Source organism: Trematomus bernacchii, unplaced genomic scaffold, assembly GCF_902827165.1.
Source record: "Trematomus bernacchii unplaced genomic scaffold, fTreBer1.1, whole genome shotgun sequence".
NCBI classification, from domain to species: Eukaryota; Metazoa; Chordata; class Actinopteri; order Perciformes; family Nototheniidae; genus Trematomus; species Trematomus bernacchii.
The window spans coordinates 10,912,685-10,933,553 of NW_022987705.1; the positions used below are offsets into that span (position 1 = coordinate 10,912,685).

General features: G+C 38.8%; 1 protein-coding gene across 1 annotated transcript; it reads left to right on the top strand.

The window, feature by feature from the left end:
- Positions 1–1,603: 1,603 nt before the first annotated feature.
- LOC117490423 (sodium- and chloride-dependent GABA transporter 2-like) lies at positions 1,604–12,093 on the top strand. Its single transcript, XM_034140170.1, has 14 exons — positions 1,604–1,793; positions 1,874–2,008; positions 2,349–2,489; positions 2,829–2,916; positions 3,429–3,561; positions 5,336–5,470; positions 5,566–5,669; positions 6,502–6,626; positions 7,669–7,781; positions 7,872–8,006; positions 9,321–9,423; positions 9,605–9,705; positions 9,909–10,079; positions 11,971–12,093. Exons 1-14 carry the CDS (start codon positions 1,604–1,606, stop codon positions 12,091–12,093), a joined length of 1,797 nt encoding a protein of 598 aa, XP_033996061.1.
- Positions 12,094–20,869: the final 8,776 nt, after the last annotated feature.

Sequence of the window (20,869 nt, forward strand, 5' to 3'; positions counted from 1 at the left end):
TATTATTCTAACAATGCTCACCCTCGACTAACCTATTTATACTGTGAAGTTTGAAGAAGGGCTTTGCTGAAGCAATAATTATGCCTGTTTGTTTCAGGTTGTTATTGGCATTAGTATACCATTGACACTGAAACCGTAACTGTTCCTTTCTCATTGTCAATGTTTACATCTGCACAAAACACGAGGAGGGGAACCTTCAAATCTGCATTCATGTCGACGCTAAGCTTTACGTTTTTTAAACCAATGACTGGTGATTTCTTCCATTGTTATTTAACTGTTTCTCAGAGGTATCTGTCGGTTTCTGCCTTTTCAATTTTCAACATGGTTGACCAAGTGTGCAGTGTATTGTTTTCCATGTACAAAACATGACTTTTTTTGCAAATCCATACAACACAATATCTGCAAAGAAGGTTTTGTACAACCTGAATGTATGAAAGACCATTCAAAAATAAAGAGCAGTACTCTCAAGCATCTGACTCTTCTGATTCTGAATCGTCTTTTTGGGGCAGGCAATTGCAAACTTTTAACAGTATGGAAGTTACTGTAAATCCGAAATAACATCCTATCTATAGATGGTATGTCTATCTCAGTAAGGATGTATTAATATTAATAATTAATGAAATAAAGTGTACTCTTCAAAAATAATGGATCATCTTGTTTCCCATTATCAAGGTTAACCATGACCCAAATAAAACAAGTTGAAAGATATTTTTCAATTGCTACTATTTTCATATTATAGGAAATTAGTCCAAGCCCTATCACAAAAAACGGTTTGATTGAATTGAAATGATCAGGTGTCCTTTGTACAAAGACTTATTCTGAAAAATAAAATAAAACATTTAAATGTGCATCTACTGTCTCACTGAGTGAGAGATAGTGCCCCCTAATGTTCGATCACTGAATTGTTTGCTGGTTTATTTGTTGAGTTCTCTACAAAAATAAGAAAGCCATTCATAAATACTAGTACATAAAACGTCTGAAGCAAATGTATATTATAGCTACTTGCAGACTCAGGCTTCATTATTCCTTCTCAGCCTTTAAGTGTGTTTTCTGCAAGGTTATTCTAATCACATTTGTATCCAGTGTTATCTGACTTGAAGGTCAAAGTAAGGCAAAACACTGAATACGTTTAATCTTACATTTTATTGCAAAACGCATAGTTTTGTAACATTGATGCTCTGCATTGAGTATGGGATGTGACCAATTTCGCTATCTCATCTACCTGTTGAAATTGATGAGAACACATGAATAATCCGGAATGACTGCTTTCCCCCGTCTCCTTGTTTCACCGTGTTTCAATCATACATCCATGGTTACATACATCCCCCCCCCCCTCTCCAACCTTGCAACCCATACCCCCACCTCCCAATGTCCATCTACGCATCTGCAGCATAAATAGTTTGAGTGTCAGTCAACAGCACTCTCAGTAACAGGACTAACAGATCATTCCCCAACACATCGTCAACTCTACATGAGCATCACATCACTTCACGCAGTTCAGGCGGAAACACTTTGGCAAGAACGCCCAAACTCGCATGTGGGTTTAGGAGTTACTGACACTGCAGAGGGGAAACTTACGGTTAAGTGAGTTAAAGGACGAAAGATGGCCATGGACGGAAAAAATGGCATCCACACAGTGTCGGTGCCGAACGGACACCCACAGACGTCTAAAGATAATGAGGGACGGGGTAATTGGAGAAACAAAGCCGAGTTTTTCCTGACTGTGATGGGTGCGATCATCGGCCCTGGCAATGTATGGAGGTTTCCCTACCTATGCTACAGAAACGGCGGAGGTGAGTTATTTTCACACAGTCTGTTGCTCTCAGTTGCTTTAAGTCTCATAAAGAAGTAAAGGCAATTTTCTTTTTCGCAGGCGTGTTCTTCATCCCATACTTCTTGTTCATGTTTACATGCGGAATCCCGTTATTCTTCCTTGAGACTGCTTTAGGACAATACACTAGCCAGGGGAGTATAACGTGCTGGAGAAAGATTTGTCCGCTTTTCCAAGGTAATGTCTTAACATTTCTTATTTTCAGTAGAATTACCTATGCAAATGTGTTCGTATTTGTCAAGTGGCTCGTTATATTCTTCACCGGATATTTTGGATATGAACAGTGCGCGTAATTACGCACAAAGTGTATCCTTTTGGCTATGTCACCGTGGGCCTATTTCATTTTTTTGGAGCAGATTATTTGTCATTTATCTCTGCATAATGATTATTATCTTATTATTGACTTTCTGCACAGGTCTCTCTGTACCGAGCAGACAGTGTTGTTGAGTGCAACAAGATACTATTATCTGCATGCCACACTCCCTCACTCTTGTATTTTTCTCCTTCTTTTTTTCAGGCATGGGCTATGCTAGTCACTTAATCATTTTATTTAGTGCAACCTCTTATATTATCATCATTGCATGGGCGTTCTTTTACCTGTTCTCATCATTCAGTGCGGATTTGCCTTGGGCCACATGTGGACACGAGTGGAACACAGGTACAGTACGCTGTCTTCAAACTTTTGGCGGGGGCTTCGGAAGCCTGTAGATGTACATTTTTATAATTACCAGATATTGAGTATGAATAATGTATTTTAAGTTAATATATACTTATTTGATTACGGATTTCACTGCAATATTGTTACATGAAAAGTGTTTGTGTAATGTGCAACGCAAGGGATATCAAGCAAAAATATAGAACATTTTCTTTCTCATAAAATAATCTCTCTTTTCTTGCTTTATGGAAGTAATGCAACGTGTATGAACATAAAAACCTGTAAAAATCTGTTTGATGCAATATTGAAAATGTGAATATTTACATTGTTTTGTTTTCCCAGAGTCTTGTCTGGATCTCTCCCATCCCAATGTGAGCCTCAGCATGGCATCAAGACTGAATACCACTCTTCCTGTTATGGAGTTCTGGCAGTAAGCATGAAGTCAACTCACACATTGAATTGCATTTCTTTCTGTCAATCATTTACGTTTGATCTCCCTCCCCTTCTATTACCACCACTAGTCTGGAGTGACAGGGGGAAACAATGGTACCAGCATGCAGAACGTTATAGCATGCAGGGCAGCCAAGATGGCACTGCATCAAGTTTTCTCCTAGAAGAGCAACAGATAATACACTGCATCTTTTTCCATCCACTACAAGCTCACTCTAGAGAGTTTATTATCACGTTGTCTCAACTGGAAGGACACCCTATCCCATTAAAGTGCTTTAAAATGAACCTTTGGTGCCCCCTCTCCACTCCCATATTTGAGCCCGGCTCTGATTTTCTCTCACACCTTTCTGTCACATATCACCATCTCATTCTTCTGCTTAGTTTTTCACTTTCCCTTTGATTCTCTCTCTCTCTCTCTCTCTCTTTCTTTCACTTGTAATTATTATTTAATTTTGCTCTCTCTCTAACCCATGAATCCCCTTCTCTGTCCAGGCACCGGGTTTTGAAAATCTCCAGTGGTATTGAGGACGTCGGTAGCTTGAGGTGGGAACTGGTCTTTTGTCTCATCCTGGCATGGGTCCTCTGCTACTTTTGCGTTTGGAAAGGAATCAAGTCAACAGGAAAGGTTAGCTGGTCAAACACTTAACATTCTTGAAGAAAAATGCAGGTCCAAATAAAGTTTTAATGATTTTGTTAGTTTTCAAAATGTTTTAAAAGTTATTTTAAAGATACAGTATTATTCAAACCGACATCTATTCTTCCAGTTTATATACACCAGGTACTGTATATATTAATTGTAAATACTAGTGTAAATAGGCAAAAGTTATTTTTTAACCTACATTTGAGTTCACTCTAACTCACGTAGACCCTTTTGCACAAAAAAAGTGGAGTACCTAATACAAAAACATGGACAGTATCCCTCACTGGCTTCACAACATGTACTGTTTTGGTTGTTTACAGTGACGGGTGTACTGATATACTAAGTTTATGAATTGGAGTTCCACCATCACACTACCACATGAGACTTATATTATATGGAAACATATATTACCTGATGTGCTCAAGATTTATAGGACATTAAAAGCAGTGTTTTACATCAGCAGTTATATTACCCACCGTAATAATGCTAATTAGGGGTGAGGAGTTGATGGCCCATTGACCCTTTGACCGGTGACCCGGTGACCCTGTGACCCTGTGAGCTTATGAAACAGGGAGATGTTTCGGGTTTTTTCTGGAGAAAGTAGCTCCTGGTAGGGTCTACAAAAGGCTTATTTGTTCCATTAGGGAGGCAGACTCAAGAGTGATTTTCAGGCCCTAAGCAGCGCAATACAAATGAGACTTTATGAGGTAGGTTTTGGTCAAAGGCTGCAACTTCTTTTATCAGATATCTGAGAAGATTAGAAATACAGGAAGGGTCTGAGGAGTCCATTATACTCCACACTGTTGACGTCCAACAGAAATGTTTAGTTTAAGGGATTTGCTCTTACTATCTGTCGGCCATTATACCCACATATTTGCTTTGCTCTAAGTCCCAGACTGAGAGTTAATCCAGGCTCTTATTTACTGTTTACATCTCACGTGGGTGTTTAGCTTAGAAGTGGTTATTGGCAGTAGTCACTTTAGTTTGGCATCTTAATAGAGCATGCAAATTATCTTTTCGAGATATTTAGCTGAATGATATTAGCTGACAAGTTTATTTTAGGGATACAAGTTGTTCAAGGGTACATTTTCTGTTGTGGTTAAAGTAACGTTTAAGGTTTAGTAGTTTTAATGGTTAGGTCTAGGGGAGAAACATAGACAATACAGATTCCCACAAGGATGAATAACAAGACAGGTTAGGCGTACGTAGGGTTTCCTCTAGCGGACAGAAGGGATAAGAAAGTGGTCTAAAACAATGTAAGTTTAAATGGTTATCAGGGCAAACGGTGGGTGAGTAAATATCACAGATAAGGCTTAGTCATGCAATACCTGGTAGTTAGGACTTGGTGTGTCTACAATACACAGGTTCACTTTAATCTGACCCGTGTCCAGTTTAAGGTATCACACATGGATAAAACATATTACAGTGGCTGCAGCTAAGAGCAGTAATCCAACTGTACATTTATTTCTATTAGATGATGAAGGTGTTAAATCTGATGCTACATAATAAATATATAGGTTATAGCCGCCTGTTACCCAATTAGCATGTTTAAGCTACTGTTAATTAATATGTGGGAAGTTATTGTTTTCCCATCAGTCATAACTACACTGTAGCTATGTACATATGACAATAAAAGCCTTGAATCTTGAATCTTGAATAACTGCTAAAACAATCAGTCGTTTCATTGATTGGTCGATTCATGGACTGATCTATTACATATTGGTGCAAGCTGGCAATAAATGTCTTTGTTTATCTTCAGGCGGCTTTCTTTACAGCTACCTTCCCCTTCATTATGCTGTTTGTTCTGCTCATCCGTGGTGTCACCCTCCCGGGGGCGATGGACGGGATCATTTACTACCTCTACCCTGACATCTCCCGCCTCTCAGATCCCCAGGTAAACCCATGTGCTATTTAGAGCAGAACCACTGTCCTTTACACAGAGTCATAACCATACACATATATATTTTTCACACATATACTTGCTTTCAGGTGTGGATGGATGCTGGAACTCAGATATTCTTCTCCTATGCCATCGGCCTTGGATTCCTAACTTCTCTTGGGAGTTACAACACCTTCAATAACGACTGTTACAAGTATGGCCTGACCTGTCAACATTATTATGATTATTTTTCTTTTAAATGTAGTGTTTCTTGTTCTTTATATAATTTTTCCGCAAACATATTTGATTTGTGTCAGTTTAAGGTTCCCGAAGTTGGCCAATCACAACTTTCTCTTGTCATATATATAATTAATCTGATTGATTTTAGGCTTTATGTATTCTGCCACACTGTGGGACTTGAACATATAAAAAGAGGGAGTACCACTTAGACTGAATATTAATGGGGCCACACGACGGGAGGCGTGTGGCGCAGTGGATAGAGCCTTGGTGTTGGGATCAGGGGGTCACAGGTTCAAACCCCACTGCAGTCAGCATGTCGTTGTGTCCCTGGGCAAGACACTTCATCCCAAATTGCTCCTGTGGGGATTGTCCACAGTATTGAGTATGTAAGTCGCTTTGGATAAAAGCGTCTAACAAGTAACATGTAATGTAATTCAAACGTTATGTATGGTGTTCCTGGTCAGAAATTACCAGCCATAGAAAAATAAATATATTATACTTTACTATGTTCAAGCAGCATACAATAAATACACATTTTCAAAACACCCCCACACCAAAAACAGCAGAAATAGACTGTACAACTTCCAAGTGTACAGTGTACATGTAAAAGCCCTTTAGGACATCATTTCCAAAAGTAAGTCTAGAACTTCTAATAATGACTAGGAATTAGGTTGTGCAGGAACACCGTCAAACTAACTTGAAAAGAGAGTTGAGCACAATGTAATGCCAAGATTTTCTAAACATCCTTGTGTATCAAATATCTTACTCATTACACATTTTTAAAACTGTGCTCATTTTCTTTTCAGGGACTGTTTTTACTTGTGTCTACTGAACAGTGCCACCAGCATTGTGTCAGGCTTCGCCATTTTCTCTGTTTTGGGTTTCATGACCAAAGAGCAAGGAGTGGATATTTCTGAAGTAGCTCAATCAGGCAAGTACTGACTTCTCTCATTTCACTTGATATTGAGCAGTAGAGTAAAAAACTGGTATATTACATTAACTGCTCACCTTGTTGGGAGAGCTCATAGTTTAAATTGCCCGAAACTTTCCCTGCTTAAACTCTCCCTGTGTGGGAAAATGTGCCAATTTATGTGGCGTTTCCTTATCCTCGTATCTTTCTAACCTAAGAGGCTTACGTTTGTCATCTTTTGTTCTTACATTTTTTGACAACTTCTCCGGACTATAACTGCATACACAGGTCTTATTTGCTCACATTTCTAACGGAAGAGGTTACATTTGCAACTCAACAGCATTACAAATCAGACGTCAATTCCAAAATACTTAACACACAGTTTTTCTCGATGAAACTTGGCTACTTTGACTGGCTTTGTGGCTCTGGAACACTGGGAAGTTTGGGCACACACAATACCTCCCACTTGGTGAAAACAACTCCAGAAATGCCAACAAAGAGCCTGCAAATGCACCAATGCTGGCAGTTGCATTAATATAAAATCCAAAATGACCATTAATCCAATAGATTCAGCTAATTTATAAAAGCTATACGCTGTTTGTTTGTGCTGCAAATACATAACACACCAAAATTATCTGTCGTAGAACCCTTTTCTATATATTTAACCAGCCTGTGCTGAATTTGATTATAACTAAGGGAGGTTTTTAAAAGCAAGTGAGTCTTTTCACTCAGTGACTATGAAAAAGAAGACATACTGTACATTTAATTCTGTAAACGTTTTTTTTTTACTACAATACGACCATGTTGGAACATTGCAAGTAATAAAGGGTTGTTTCCTGTTTGTCTGATTTTGACAACATTGGATGATGAGGCATTCTTAAATAGCTCTCAACTACTGGATGAAATGCCATGTCATTTGACTAGTGCAATCATCATTGTAATGTATGTCTAATACTTTGGTATTGCTCTAAATTTATTATATGAAAATACATCTAAGCAACATTTCTGCCCATTGCCTTTGATTTATGTTTCTGTTATATGTTGTTACATGATGTGTGTGTAGGTCCAGGGTTGGCATTCATTGTCTACCCACGTGCTGTAGCCATGATGCCCATGCCTCAGGTGTGGTCGGTGTGTTTCTTCCTCATGATCATTCTGCTCGGATTGGACAGTCAGGTACCCGCCAAACCTCTCTGAATAAATAAATGTAAGATTGAATTAATAAACAAAGGTCTGACTCTCTTTACTCTCACTGCTTTCTTCCAGTTTGTTGGTCTGGAGTGTCTGATGACGTCACTGACTGATTTGTTCCCTGCCCTGCGCCGAGGCTACAGACGTGAGCTGGTTCTGTTGGCTATCTGCAGTACCTGCTGCATAATGGGACTCTCCCTAGTCACTGAGGTTTGTATAGTAAACTCCATGCAAACAGTTAGCTTTAGTATTATTTATGCTACACTTAAAATGCTTGGAAGACTGGTAAAATGGTACATGTATCAAAGCAGAGAGAACTGTGTATGAAAGGGACTTTAAACTAACTACAAGGCCACCTCCACCAAGGCCAAATGCCCTAGTGGAAAATGTGATTCAGATGTACTACAACATTTAATATGTTATACCTTGGCAAATACACACACTTTCACCAATATGTATGTAAAGCATGCCAGTAGTATTGCATAATACAGATAAAAACTGACAATGAAACACAACCTTCTTGATTAATTAAGTCAATCCAACATCACACATAAAGTGATGTTGATTACTTCCAGGACTGGTAAGCCTTCATGTTTCTGTCACAAGCAAGAACCCTAAAAGGTACTGCACAACTGCTAACAGAAAAAGACTAATTGGCATTCAGATGCAGTCAAACCTCCCTCTGTTGCTCTAGGTTTGCAGGAGAGCCTTTTTTTTCATCGATATGTTCTTTTTGAGAGTTGCATGGATAAAAACAAGAAAATAAACACTAATTAAATAAAAGCAGTTTGTCTCTGAAAATATTAAAGCGTACAACCATAGTCAAAATAAAGAAATATATACACTTTCAGCTGCTATACCTTGGAAGTCCTTCCCACCTTGAAAACATTACAAGACAGCGTCCCAGATCTTATTCAACCGACCTCCTCTATCTTCATTATAACATCTCAATCTCTCCAGATGTAATGTGTTTGCCATGTATTTCAACCACAAGTCATACCTGGCTCTAGAGTCCCTTGTTCACACTCGTAAGATTTACTTTTTGCAATCACCATTTAAAACACAAAAGCAATTATTTTCATACTATTAACTAGCGATGAGTAGCTTGTTTCTCTAAGAATGGCTATGAGCCCACCAGGTTCCCAATGCTTTCCAAGAGACTCCATGAAATAGTAGAATATGCTGTTCAAACATACGAAAAGTTGAATTACAGTCCCTTCACTATATCATAACTAGAAAGAATGTATTAAAAAACTGATACCATATATTAATTGCAACCAGGTGAAACATCAGAACATCCAACTGTATAAAAGTGTGTCAAAGACATAAATTAGCAACATGAAACATTAAGAAAACTGAAATATCAGAACATTCAGATGTCAATCGGATTTTAATCTTAAAGCTCATTCCCACAGTGATTTTCACTTTTTTATTTTAAAGAACCTCGGGTAATATACACTGATTATGTCGTAAGAAACTTTTGGGAATATAGTTTATTGGAAGTTGTTTTGTCCTTGTATTTAGGGAGGCATGTACCTGCTCCAGCTGTTGGACCATCATGTGTGCAGCGGCACTACCCTGCTGCTTCTCTCCTTCTGCCAGTCTGTCAGTATTGCCTGGGTCTATGGTGAGTCAAAGACAACACAAATAAATCAAACAATTCACTCAAAAATGTATATCCTTTTCATATTATGAAAACTTGTATTACAACTTATTTCAACAGGGTAAAAAACACTATGTACATTTGATAATAACTTAAATCAAAGACAATATTGAACTTTCAAATATCTTTTGTTTTCTCTAAAAAGGTGCAGACCGTTTTTATGGCAACATCACAGACATGATAGGGTATCGTCCATTCCCATTGATGAAGTACTGCTGGCGCTACATCACTCCCTTATTTTGTTTTGTAAGAGTTTTGTCCTTTCATACATTGATGTATGTTGCTATACTTCTCATGATCATCAACACCATTTGATGTATGGTATGATACAATTGTGTACATTCATAAGAGATGAAAATGTAAACACAAAAAAGCTATTTAGTGAATGTAAAGCACTTATAACAGGCTCTACAGGTGATAGTAATCCCCTTTGTCTCCTCTAACCACAGGGCACCTTCATCTTCTCTATCGTGAAATACACACCGCTGAGGTTCAATAACACTTATGTTTATCCATTCTGGGCTAACATCTTGGGATGGTTCATTGCCAGCATGTCCCTCTCCCTCATCCCACTCTTTATGTTATACAAAATGATGCATGAAAAAGGCCCTCTTCGACAAGTAAGCATAACTATCTTGTTTCCCTCTAAATTGTACGGGTAAATCTTGCTCTCAAAATAGTTAAAAGTGACTCACTGATAGGTCAAACTTTAAACCTCTGATATAGATTTGAATCATTTTGTGCATGTGTGCAGTTACTGTTAAAGTTATGATTTGTTTAAAGGTTGTCTGGACACCTTTGTGTAAAATATGATCCCTAGAGAATCTGCAGGATTTCTCTTGATAAACAGTACGCAAAAAAAAAAAGAAACATGGGATTATATCACTGTACTAGAGATACATTTGATCTTTCACAGACTTGCATTACCTTTGCACATTCAGATTAATAATACAGATCATTATCAACCAGTAATTATAAGTAATATTAAACAGATTAAGGTGGTAGATTAGCTCCACTTTACCAGCTGCAACACTAAAGGGCTACATTATTGAATCAGTAATTACAATTTAATTATGTAATAGTCATTATTCAGATTTGGAACATTTTGCATGTTATCTTTTTTTATTTTAAGTAGATCAGAGTATCAGATACATTTTATAATGTGGAATTGCTACTTTTACAAGACCTGAATACTTATTCCCCCAGATTTAAATCTGGTTATATTTTAGGTTTTCACTTTAAATGTATCCCATTAAAAACATTTAAGAGCAACAATGAATCCTACTGACAAGTATACGGTGTGCATCCACCAGCCAATGGGGGCTAGCTAACAGCTACAGTAGCCATGGTACAGAGCCCTGCTTCTATGGTTATAAAACTCACCCTGCAAATAAACTACATTTAATACATATATACCATTGCCAACAAGCGAGGCAGAGAAATAGCCAAACATGACACGCATTCAGCAGAGAGCCATAAAGACAACAGAAAAAGGAGAGGGGGGCATCCATAGCTGGCTGCTAAACTACAGTGGCTAACTTTAGCATAGATTAAATGAAAATGTAAACATTAGTGTTTTGATCGCTAGTAGAAGGACAGGTCTTGTGTTTGAGCAGTACTGGATGATATGTAGATATCATTCTCGTAGTTATATCCGTTGTCTTCAAGGATATAACAAGATTAATTTAGTAAAGACTATGCAGCTACAGTATACTGACAGCAGCAACACAAAAACACAGTGAAACCGGAAATGACAAAAGACGCTTACCGTACAACGTCAGCAACGCCACGCTCTGAAAGACGTCCCGTTGAATCTGGTCTTGGCATTATTTAGCCACATAGTTGCACTAGGTGACAATGACATTTTTGTGTTCATCCCAAATACATTACGAAAATATTCCCACTTCATTACACAAATACAGTAGGAAAATATTCCCACCGTATTATTTACTATTTGTCGAGTTTAACGTGTGCTAAAAACTATGTCTAGTTGTTTTGGGTAAATAAATATTGCAACTAAGAGGTAGGGAATGAGTGACAGAAGTCAACATTATTGGTTGATTGATTGTTTGTTTTGGACTTTTTTAAATTTGTATTTGAACAATAATTGGACTTTACAAATCATCATACAGAAATATCAGAATCACAATTCCATTATTCGTCCCACAGAGGGGAGATGTACAGCAGTTTAGCTAGAGACGAAATATACAAATCTCCCACTATTAGATTAAAAGGTGTGCACATTGTTTTTAAAGTGAAATAAACATTTTTTTTAAATGTATAGAAGTACACATTCAGGAAAAACAAGTAAGTTATTGATAAAATAAAAAACATTGTTGAATATACTGTGTGGTAGCGGGTTGATTGCAGTGGTAGATACAAAATAAATAGAGGTAAATAGTACAAATAATCTCTCATGGTTTGCACAAATGAATAAAGAATGCAAAAAAATGTATCCTCGGCATCTGAACTGAATTTCACTTTTATCTTGAATGTCTTTTTCCCCCTCAGCGATTCTTAAATCTCTGCAAGCCTATGGATCTCACCTTGGACCAAAAAAGTCTTCCGATGCTTGGAACCACTACCAGCGTGGAGCTGAAGCCCTTATCCCCAAATGGGGAATTTACTAAGTGAGCCTTGACAGAGGTTTTTCATGAGTAATGTTATTTTTTTAAGTCATTCCTAAACATTTCTCAGAGGGTGGGTTTTTGCTCTTGTTTTTGTATACTTAAACCATCCAAGACAATGGCATGCTACTCCTACTCTAAGTAAGGTGAATAACTTTGATGACAAGTTTTCATTTTAAGTAATGCCGAGCTGTAACTTTTTGAGTAATTGATAATTTTGTAGGGATTATTTGTGTGTGTGTGTGTGTGTGTGTGTGTGTGTGTGTGTGTGTGTGTGTGTGTGTGTGTGTGTGTGTGTGTGTTTGTTTTATGATTTTCACCTGTATTTTGTAACTTGAACAAAAAAAATTATAACAATAGAATTGTGCTGTTTTGTTGTACATAAACATTAGCCTGAGTTGGATTTTAAAACATTTACTGGCTAAGTTATTTTTAAACTTTCACTCAGTTGGCAACCTTTCACTGTGTGGTGTTGCCGTATATTTTTACCTAAATATCACATGGGGAATGTATGTGTAATGTATTTAGTGCTACCAATGCTACCAATGCCTTTATATAACCTTATAATTCTCCTTAAAACTATAATAAGTGCCTTACAACAGAATATTTATGTTATTACACCTTGATATACAGTACATCTGCTGTACGATTGTACATCTGCAGAATAGATTTAACTCACGTTTAGCCATTTGTCATACACTATTGTTCACAAATAAATATTTTTCAATGAAACCTGGTACTTTGGCATGTGTTATTATTACATTATGTATTTGGTCTGCCCCGTCTGCCAACTTTGGATACCTGGCAAAAAGTTCTCAAGTCAAAACCTGCTTCCCTGGTGTCAGTAGAGCCAACAATACATTCCCAGATCATCACCAACACTTTAGGTATACAGGAAAAGACAAGCAGGTATTCACCTGCACAGTGTTTTACACCTCCAGGGAGTATCGGGTACTGGTAAACTTTCACATGCAAATCTGTCATTAAACCAAATAGAGGGGCACCTAACCCAGAGGCAAGATACATTGTTCTTGAAAGGGCATATGAGTTCCAAAACGTGAATGGAGACAACTGAAAGAAAATCTTTGCATGATTAATTTGTTTGAAATTGGAAACAGAAGTAATTGTGCCTTTTAACTGGTAGCTACTTGCCCCTGTAATCTTGGGATATCTTGAAGACGAGCATGATTTTCATGTAGTAATATTTCTGAGTCATCAGACATCAGTTTTCTCAGCCAAACATAAAGAATAATTTACCAACAGTACTAGTAAAAGAAAGAGTCTGTGCTGTAATTATGCCAGAGGACTTGAAGGGAAAGCTGGCATTTTTACATATAAACGTTACACAAATGTATAATGGAACAAGATTTTTGGGATTATTCAGATTGTGTAACACTTGATTCAAATGTGGCAAACAACCCTGTATGTGCTTTTGTGATAACAAATTAATTTCCTTTCCAATATTTTTCCATTACCCAAAAGGGCTGAGGATTTTCCGAGAGAGCCTCTGCAGAGGGTAAGTAGTCAGGGTGGATGGATGGGCCAAGACCCACAGCATTTTTTTTTGCCAATAAATTCGTCCTAAAATCAGCTTGACCTTTCTAGTGTCAGTCATGATTTCTTCCATGTGTTGCAAGAGCTCTCATTTCCGTTTCCACTTGATACAAATGTGTAAATTCAAGAGGGAGGAAGAAACCAGGTGAGAATTATGTTTAGATGAATCACAGGCGATGCACACAGCTGTGAACACACAAGTGCTTGATTTATTGTATCCACTGCACTCAATTTACCTCTTCTCCCATTTTTCTTTTTATTACAGTTTCAGGAACTTGTACAGACATGGTCACATTTGACCACTATTTTTTTCTTTTGTTCAGCGGCTTTTTTCCATTTGTGTGGAATTAATATTTATGTAGACATTTCTTTAAGAGCCTCAAACACCTCATCCCATTCTTAGTTTGGGACACGTCAGAAACATATGGGAATGGTGAACAATACGTGCACCGCAATTTCTTTAACATTTCTTTACGGTTTTGGGACCTTTTTAGCTACTGTTTCTGGTTTCCAAATAATATTATAATAATCTTACATTTTAATTCCCTCCATGTACCTGAGTTGGTTACTAAATGTGCTTCAGTGCATATACATATGTCTCTTTTCATCTCAATTTCCCCATTCCCTTTTATAGAGTATTTTTCGGATTCATGCCCAAAGATATTTGATAAAGTAAGAATACAGTATAACTTTTGTATCCCAGTTTCCTGTGTGTATTCTCATCAAAAACGTTACATTTAAGACATTTTCCCCTTTTCCCTTTTTTATTTCTCAAACTTTCAAGTCATCCAATTTTTTTATTGAAAATATATCATTAAAGGTGGGGTAGGTACAGTAAGTTTGAGAAACCGGCTCGAGATACACTTTTTGTTATATTCCATGGAATGCTCTTAACATCCCGATAGCAATGAATATCTTAAGTGCTTTGACAAAAAATCCATAAAAAAAATTCATCTGTGGAAGCCGTAGTACTGTAAAAAGTACGACCAATCATTTTAGCCGGCCCGGCTAAAATAACTGGATGGCCTACCTGCCTGTCAGCCTTCCATCTGTGCACAAACTTATCTCATTGGTCATGTGCGCGTTTGTGTGTGTTGGAGGAGGGGCTCTGTAAGGAAGTGGGAGATTTTTTCCGGCTGTGTATTTTCAAATTCTAGCACACTCGAGCTGGTTTCTCCAAAGTTACCTACCCCACCTTTAAGTGCCGTTATACGCAGTGCCTGGTCACAGTCTTTTACACTAAGCCACTTTCTTTATCCAATCCTAGGGCACTTGTATCTTCTCTATCACCAAAAAACCCCATCCTTATGTCCCTCTGAACTGTAAAAGCACTGTTTGGTAAATCTTGCTTATTAAATACAGAACATTATGAAAGTTTGGCATCAGGCAAAATCATCACTGATTTCAACAGTTACAATTTCAACGTCTAACATAAACTATAGCCAGGGGTGCACATAACTGGTACGCAGGTACGCATGCGCGGCACAAATCTGAATTGCGTAACGTCACTTGTGTCACTACGCGCCTTTGCGTAGCGTACCTCAAAACATCAAAACAAAACACATATTTCGTCTACACGTGTTTCTTGTCAACACTCAATGGAGTAAACTACTAGGCATGTCAAAAAACCCAAAGACATTAAGCAGCTACGTTGCCGTTTCGCTCCCTGCAAAAAATCTTTCTATGACTGATTGAACTGGAGCTGGGTGAGCCGCGCAGGACATAACCGACGGACCTGTGAAGCTTTCCAGGAGGCAGAGGCTTAGATCACTGGACGACAGAGTTGGTCGCCGTGTGCACAGACAGGGTTAACGTCGGTATAAACAACAGAATTGTGCCAAAAGTCCGCCAACTGGCTGCGGTGGGAGACTCCCCTGTGCACATTCTGTGCCCCGCGCACACACTGGAGAACTGCGCAAAATCATCTGATCACAACGTTCACGCTCTGTGGTCAAGCTGCTGCAGTTTTATTTACACCAAAGTGGAGTGAAACACACAGCTGCAAACTTACTCAGGGTGTTATGGAAGAGTTTGAAATCAGACAGAGGTGGAAGAAGTACTCAGATCTTGTGTAGGAATACTCTGTTACAGTAAAAGTCCTGCATTCAAAATGTTACTCAAGTAAAATTAGAAAAGTATTATCAAAATATAGTGAAAGTAGAGAAAGTAAAAGTAGTCATTGTGCAGATTGGTCCATTTCAGAATAATATGATATGTTTTATAATGATTGATCATGAAAGTGTTCTCAAAGCTGGTAAAGGAGCAGCTAGTTTGAATGACTTTGTATACTGCAGGGTAGCTTGTGAATTTACTCCAGGTGGAACTAAAGTCTGATTTAACACTTGATTAGATTTCACATCATTCATCCACATCTGTAAAGTAACTAAAGGTATTAAATACATGTAGTGGAGTAAAAGTAGAAGTATAAAGTAGCATAAAATAGAAATACTCAAGTCAACTACAAGTATCTCAAAAGTGTACTTGAGTAAATAAGTGTGCTTTGTTACTTCCCACATTTGAAATCAGATATGACTTCAAGTCATGTGATCATTTCTTAGTATTTGATCCTTCAACTTGGCCTCAGGAAATGCAAGGACTTCACAGTTTTGGCAACAAGTTTTGGAGAAAGCAAATCGGAGGCTTAAAAAGAGACAGGGAGGTGCATCTTCATCATCTTCATCATCTAGCATGCAAGAAGTGTAAATTGAGGACAGTGAAGGAGACACTGAGGAGGACCACGCTTCGTGTGGGGTGAGTACCAAACGCTGTCTCTTGGTACTCATCTGAGTAACTCACTAAAAAAGTTATGTGCACCCCTGACTATAGCCCTTGGTTGCTTGTTGGCTGGTAAAATCAAACTGAGGATTACATTTATTGAGTAAACACTTTTATGGTTTTGTTTTTTTAAAAGGTTGTTTGGTTCGGTGTTCCATTATGCATAAGGAGCTGTTTGATCGGCACACAGCTGAATGTGTTGGCAGAACAGGCAGCACAGCAGGATATCTCAGAAAATACTCTCCATGAACAGATTGCATAACATTTCGTTTGGATTGAATAACTTGAAAACTGTAGGAGGCTGCCCCACTTAACTTTGGTGGTAATTTAAAGTAACTGAGTAAATGTATCCTATTGTAAATACAATTTAGATTTTTGTACTTTTACTTAGCTCTTTAGTGAAGGCAAAATTAAATCTGTCCTCCACTCTAGCTGTGACATCACGCACTCTAAAATCTGAAGAAGGCCTCTTTACCAAGGTCTGAACAATGTTTAATATCTCTAAAAGTAAGAATCAGATTTAAAAGTTGTGCTACACGAATAATGTCAGAAAGATGTGTAACATTTTAAAGTTGGAATGAGGTTTCTGAGTGAAAGTATGAAGGAGCAGTTAGCAGTTGAAGTCGCATGAAGATTTGTTGAAGTCTGAAGAGTTTCTCCATTGACTTCCATGTTGAAAATGTGATGAATTATGGGATGTATCTCTGGAATTTTGAAAGTTATGAATGATAAAAGTAATAGCCATCGATTCCCGATCGAGCTGAACGTTTCTGCGATGTTCAATGTAGGAGAAGAAGAGGCGCAAAATATCCCGGCGGAATAATAAAGAATTTCGTGCGTAGCATAACAGATAGTTGAAATGCTGTGTCAGCATTCCCACTAAATGAAATGGAGTAGTCACACCCTGATTGGCCAAAAGGGGAAATGCACCAAGCTGCTATCAATTACTAATTAGGAGCCAACAGGTGATCAATAACCCTCCAATTAACCAAGGAGAATTGTGATATTGAGCTAAAAGTATTCGGAAAAAGGGGAAAAGATAACCAAAGTACCATAAATGGACCTCAATTCATCAATATCACACAATATTAGTGTCATATTCAGGTGTGGAAAATGCAAAAGGTGAGGTTGCAGGGAGAGACATAGTGACCACATGGCCCAACTTCTATGTAAGAGGTGAGCTGGGAGAGACAATGGGAGTGGCATCACAATGCATTTACAGTGTCTTTTGGTGTAAGAAATTATGCTGTGCCTCAATTCAAGTATTTCTGTGTTTACATTCAATGTGTTGAGTGTATGAATGCTTCCCAATGCAAAGTATATGTCAAAATGCAGCGCACCGAGTACACCAATGCTGCATTCATAACAGTCATATAATAGATTGTTTAGAGGTGCCACTTTCTCACCTTCAACAAACCACATCTTGGCTACATAACAAGAAGTTGCAGTAAACTAATTTAACTTTTGTTAGAAATCAGGCCAGGTCCTGACAGGAACCTGCAGTCTGGCCCCAGGGGACAAGAGAAGGTGTGTGCATGAGAACCAAAAGAACCAATTAAGCACAGCTCCTGCATGTAAAATATCTTCAGGATCGCGAGCTGACTGAATCTACATTGCGCAAGTTCATTCAATTCAATTGAAAACCTTTATTTATCCAGGTGAAATCCCATTGAGATCATTGATCTCCTTTTCAAGGGAGACCTGCAGCAGTAGGTTCCACATGAAGACATAAAAACATAAACAACAGAACAACAAAAGGACATCATACAGCAAAAATTACAGGGATTACAATTGACATATCTATCCACATGTACAGGTACCAACAGCATCTGATTGTGTAGCATCCAACCGAGCTTTAAAAACATGTAGTGGTACCAGATTGGTAATCTTCCATTCTTTTTGCAGACTGTTCCAAGTTAGTGGAGCTGCACATCTAAAAGCTTTCTTCCCTAAGACACTCCTAGCACTTGGCACATTTAATAAAACCACAGCATGCGATCTCAGGCAATAACTACTTTCAATTCGTCGAGAGATCAGAGAGCAGATATAAGATGGTAGTTTATCCAACATGGCTTTGTAAATGAACATGTACCAGTGACTGAGCCTCCGTAAGTGATGGCAAAACCGCCTTGGTATACAGTGTACAGTGATGCGTAAGTGCTTTACAATTTGTCAAAAATCTCAGTGCACTGTGATACGCAGCATCTAACTTGATCAGGTAATTGGCAGGTGCATTCATATATAACAAATCACCATAGTAAAGCACAGGTAAAAAGGTCACAGTGACTAGCCTTTTCCTGGCCTCAAGCGAGAAACAGGACTTATTTCTGTAAAAGAAACCTAGTCTAACCCTCAGTTTTTTAAGCAGGTTATTTACATGAAATGTAAAAGTGAGACAGTCATCAAATCAAATCAAAATCAAATCAGGTTTTATTTATATAGCACATTTAAAAGCGATTTTTGGTCGAGCCAAAGTGCTGTACATGTAATAAAAACACATTACTACAATCACAATAAACGACAATAAATTACAACAGATATATCTTAAAAACAAAATAAAAATAAAACACACGGAAAAGTCAGGAGTCGTGCTCCGCTCTAACTAGAAAGCCAGAGAGAAGAAGTGTGTTTTTAGTTTAGATTTAAAAACCCCTAGGGTCTGGGCCGACCTCACATGGAGGGGCAGAGTGTTCCAGAGCCTAGGGCCAGCTGCTGCGAAGGCTCGGTGCCCTCGGGTTTTTAGCCTGGTCTTGGGCACTACCAGCAGCAGCTGGTCAGCAGACCTTAAAGCTCTGGCTGGGGTGTAGCGCTGGAGCAGTTCAGCTATATAGGCCGGAGCCAGCCCATTTAGTGCTTTAAAAACAAATAAAAGGATTTTAAAATCAATTCTGAACCGAACTGGAAGCCAGTGTAGTGAGGCCAGAATAGGGGTGATGTGGTCACGCTTTTTGTGGCCAGTCAGCAAACGTGCAGCAGCGTTTTGGACTAGCTGTAAGCGTTTAATTGGGGCCTGGTCCATACCCACATACAGAGCGTTACAATAGTCCAGTCTCGAGGTTACAAAGGCGTTAATAACCCTTTCTAAGTCATTAAAAGATAAATACGACTTGGTTTTGGCCAATAGTCTTATTTTAAAAAAGCAGGATTTTACTACGGTGCTGACCTGCTTGTCGAATTTAAAAGTGCTAGTGAAGGTCACTCCAAGGTTCATGGCCGAGGGGAGGATGTTTTTTTTGATAGAGCCCAGAATATCAACCGGAGAGGCTGAAGGTTGCGGTCCAAAAAAGATGACCTCAGTCTTGCTCTCGTTGAGGTTGAGAAAGTTTTTGCTCAGCCAGGATTTTATCTCTGCTAAGCAGTCCATCAGCTGCTGTAGTGAGTGTTTGACATTTGCTTTGAGAGGCAGATCTGTACATCGTCGGCGTAGCAGTGGAAGGGAATGTTATGTTTTGTGAGAATTGAACCTAGGGGCAATATGTACAGTAGAAAAAGGATGGGGCCCAGAATCGAGCCTTGGGGAACCCCACAGGTAAGAGGGGCTTTGGCAGAGGAGAAGGCACCTAGCTGCACTGAGAAGCTACGGTCTGTCAGGTAGGACCTGAACCATGCAAGGGCAGAGCCTGTGATGCCAGCGGACTGTTCAAGCCGTGACAGCAGGATGCTATGGTCCACAGTGTCAAAGGCAGCTGTCAGGTCTAACAGCACCAAGACAGCTGGGCTACCTGAGTCGGCGGCTAGGAGCAGATCATTAAAAACTCTTAAAAGGGCTGTTTCAGTGCTGTGCATGGGTTTGAAGCCAGACTGAAACTTTTCATGGATTCCATGGATGGTTAAAAAAGACTGCAGCTGGGCGTAGACTACTCGCTCCAGGGCTTTTGATAAAAAAGGTAGCTGGGAGATGGGCCTAAAATTTGCGAGAATGGAGGGGTCGAGATTTTTCTTTTTAAGGAGTGGCTTAACCACGGCATGTTTGGACACATCCTGAGGTAAGAGAGGTGTTTAAAAGTAATAAAATACTTGCTCCAACTGAATCAAAAACATCTCTGAGAAGGCGAGAGGGAATGCTGTCTGAGGTGCAGTTTGTCGGCCGCAGGTGCTTGACTACATCCGAGAGAGAAGAGAGGGATACAGGCTCAAAGTGGTCGAGGACAGCAGGGCACAGAAAAGGAGCAGGATCTGGGGTAGCACTAGTGTGGGCTAGCCTAAGAGCAGATACCTTTTCAATAAAAAATGTAAGAAACTTATCACAGAGAGTAGTCGATGGGACAATAGAAGAAACATCACAGGGATTAATGATAGAGTTGAGGACATTAAAAAGAACCTGAGGTTTATGGCTGTTTTTGGAGATTAACAGAGAAATGTGCTCTGTTTTGGCTGCTTTGACTGCCGTCTGGTAGTCAGAAAGGCAAGCACGAAGGATTTCTAGGGAGACATGGAGTTTATCCTTTTTCCAT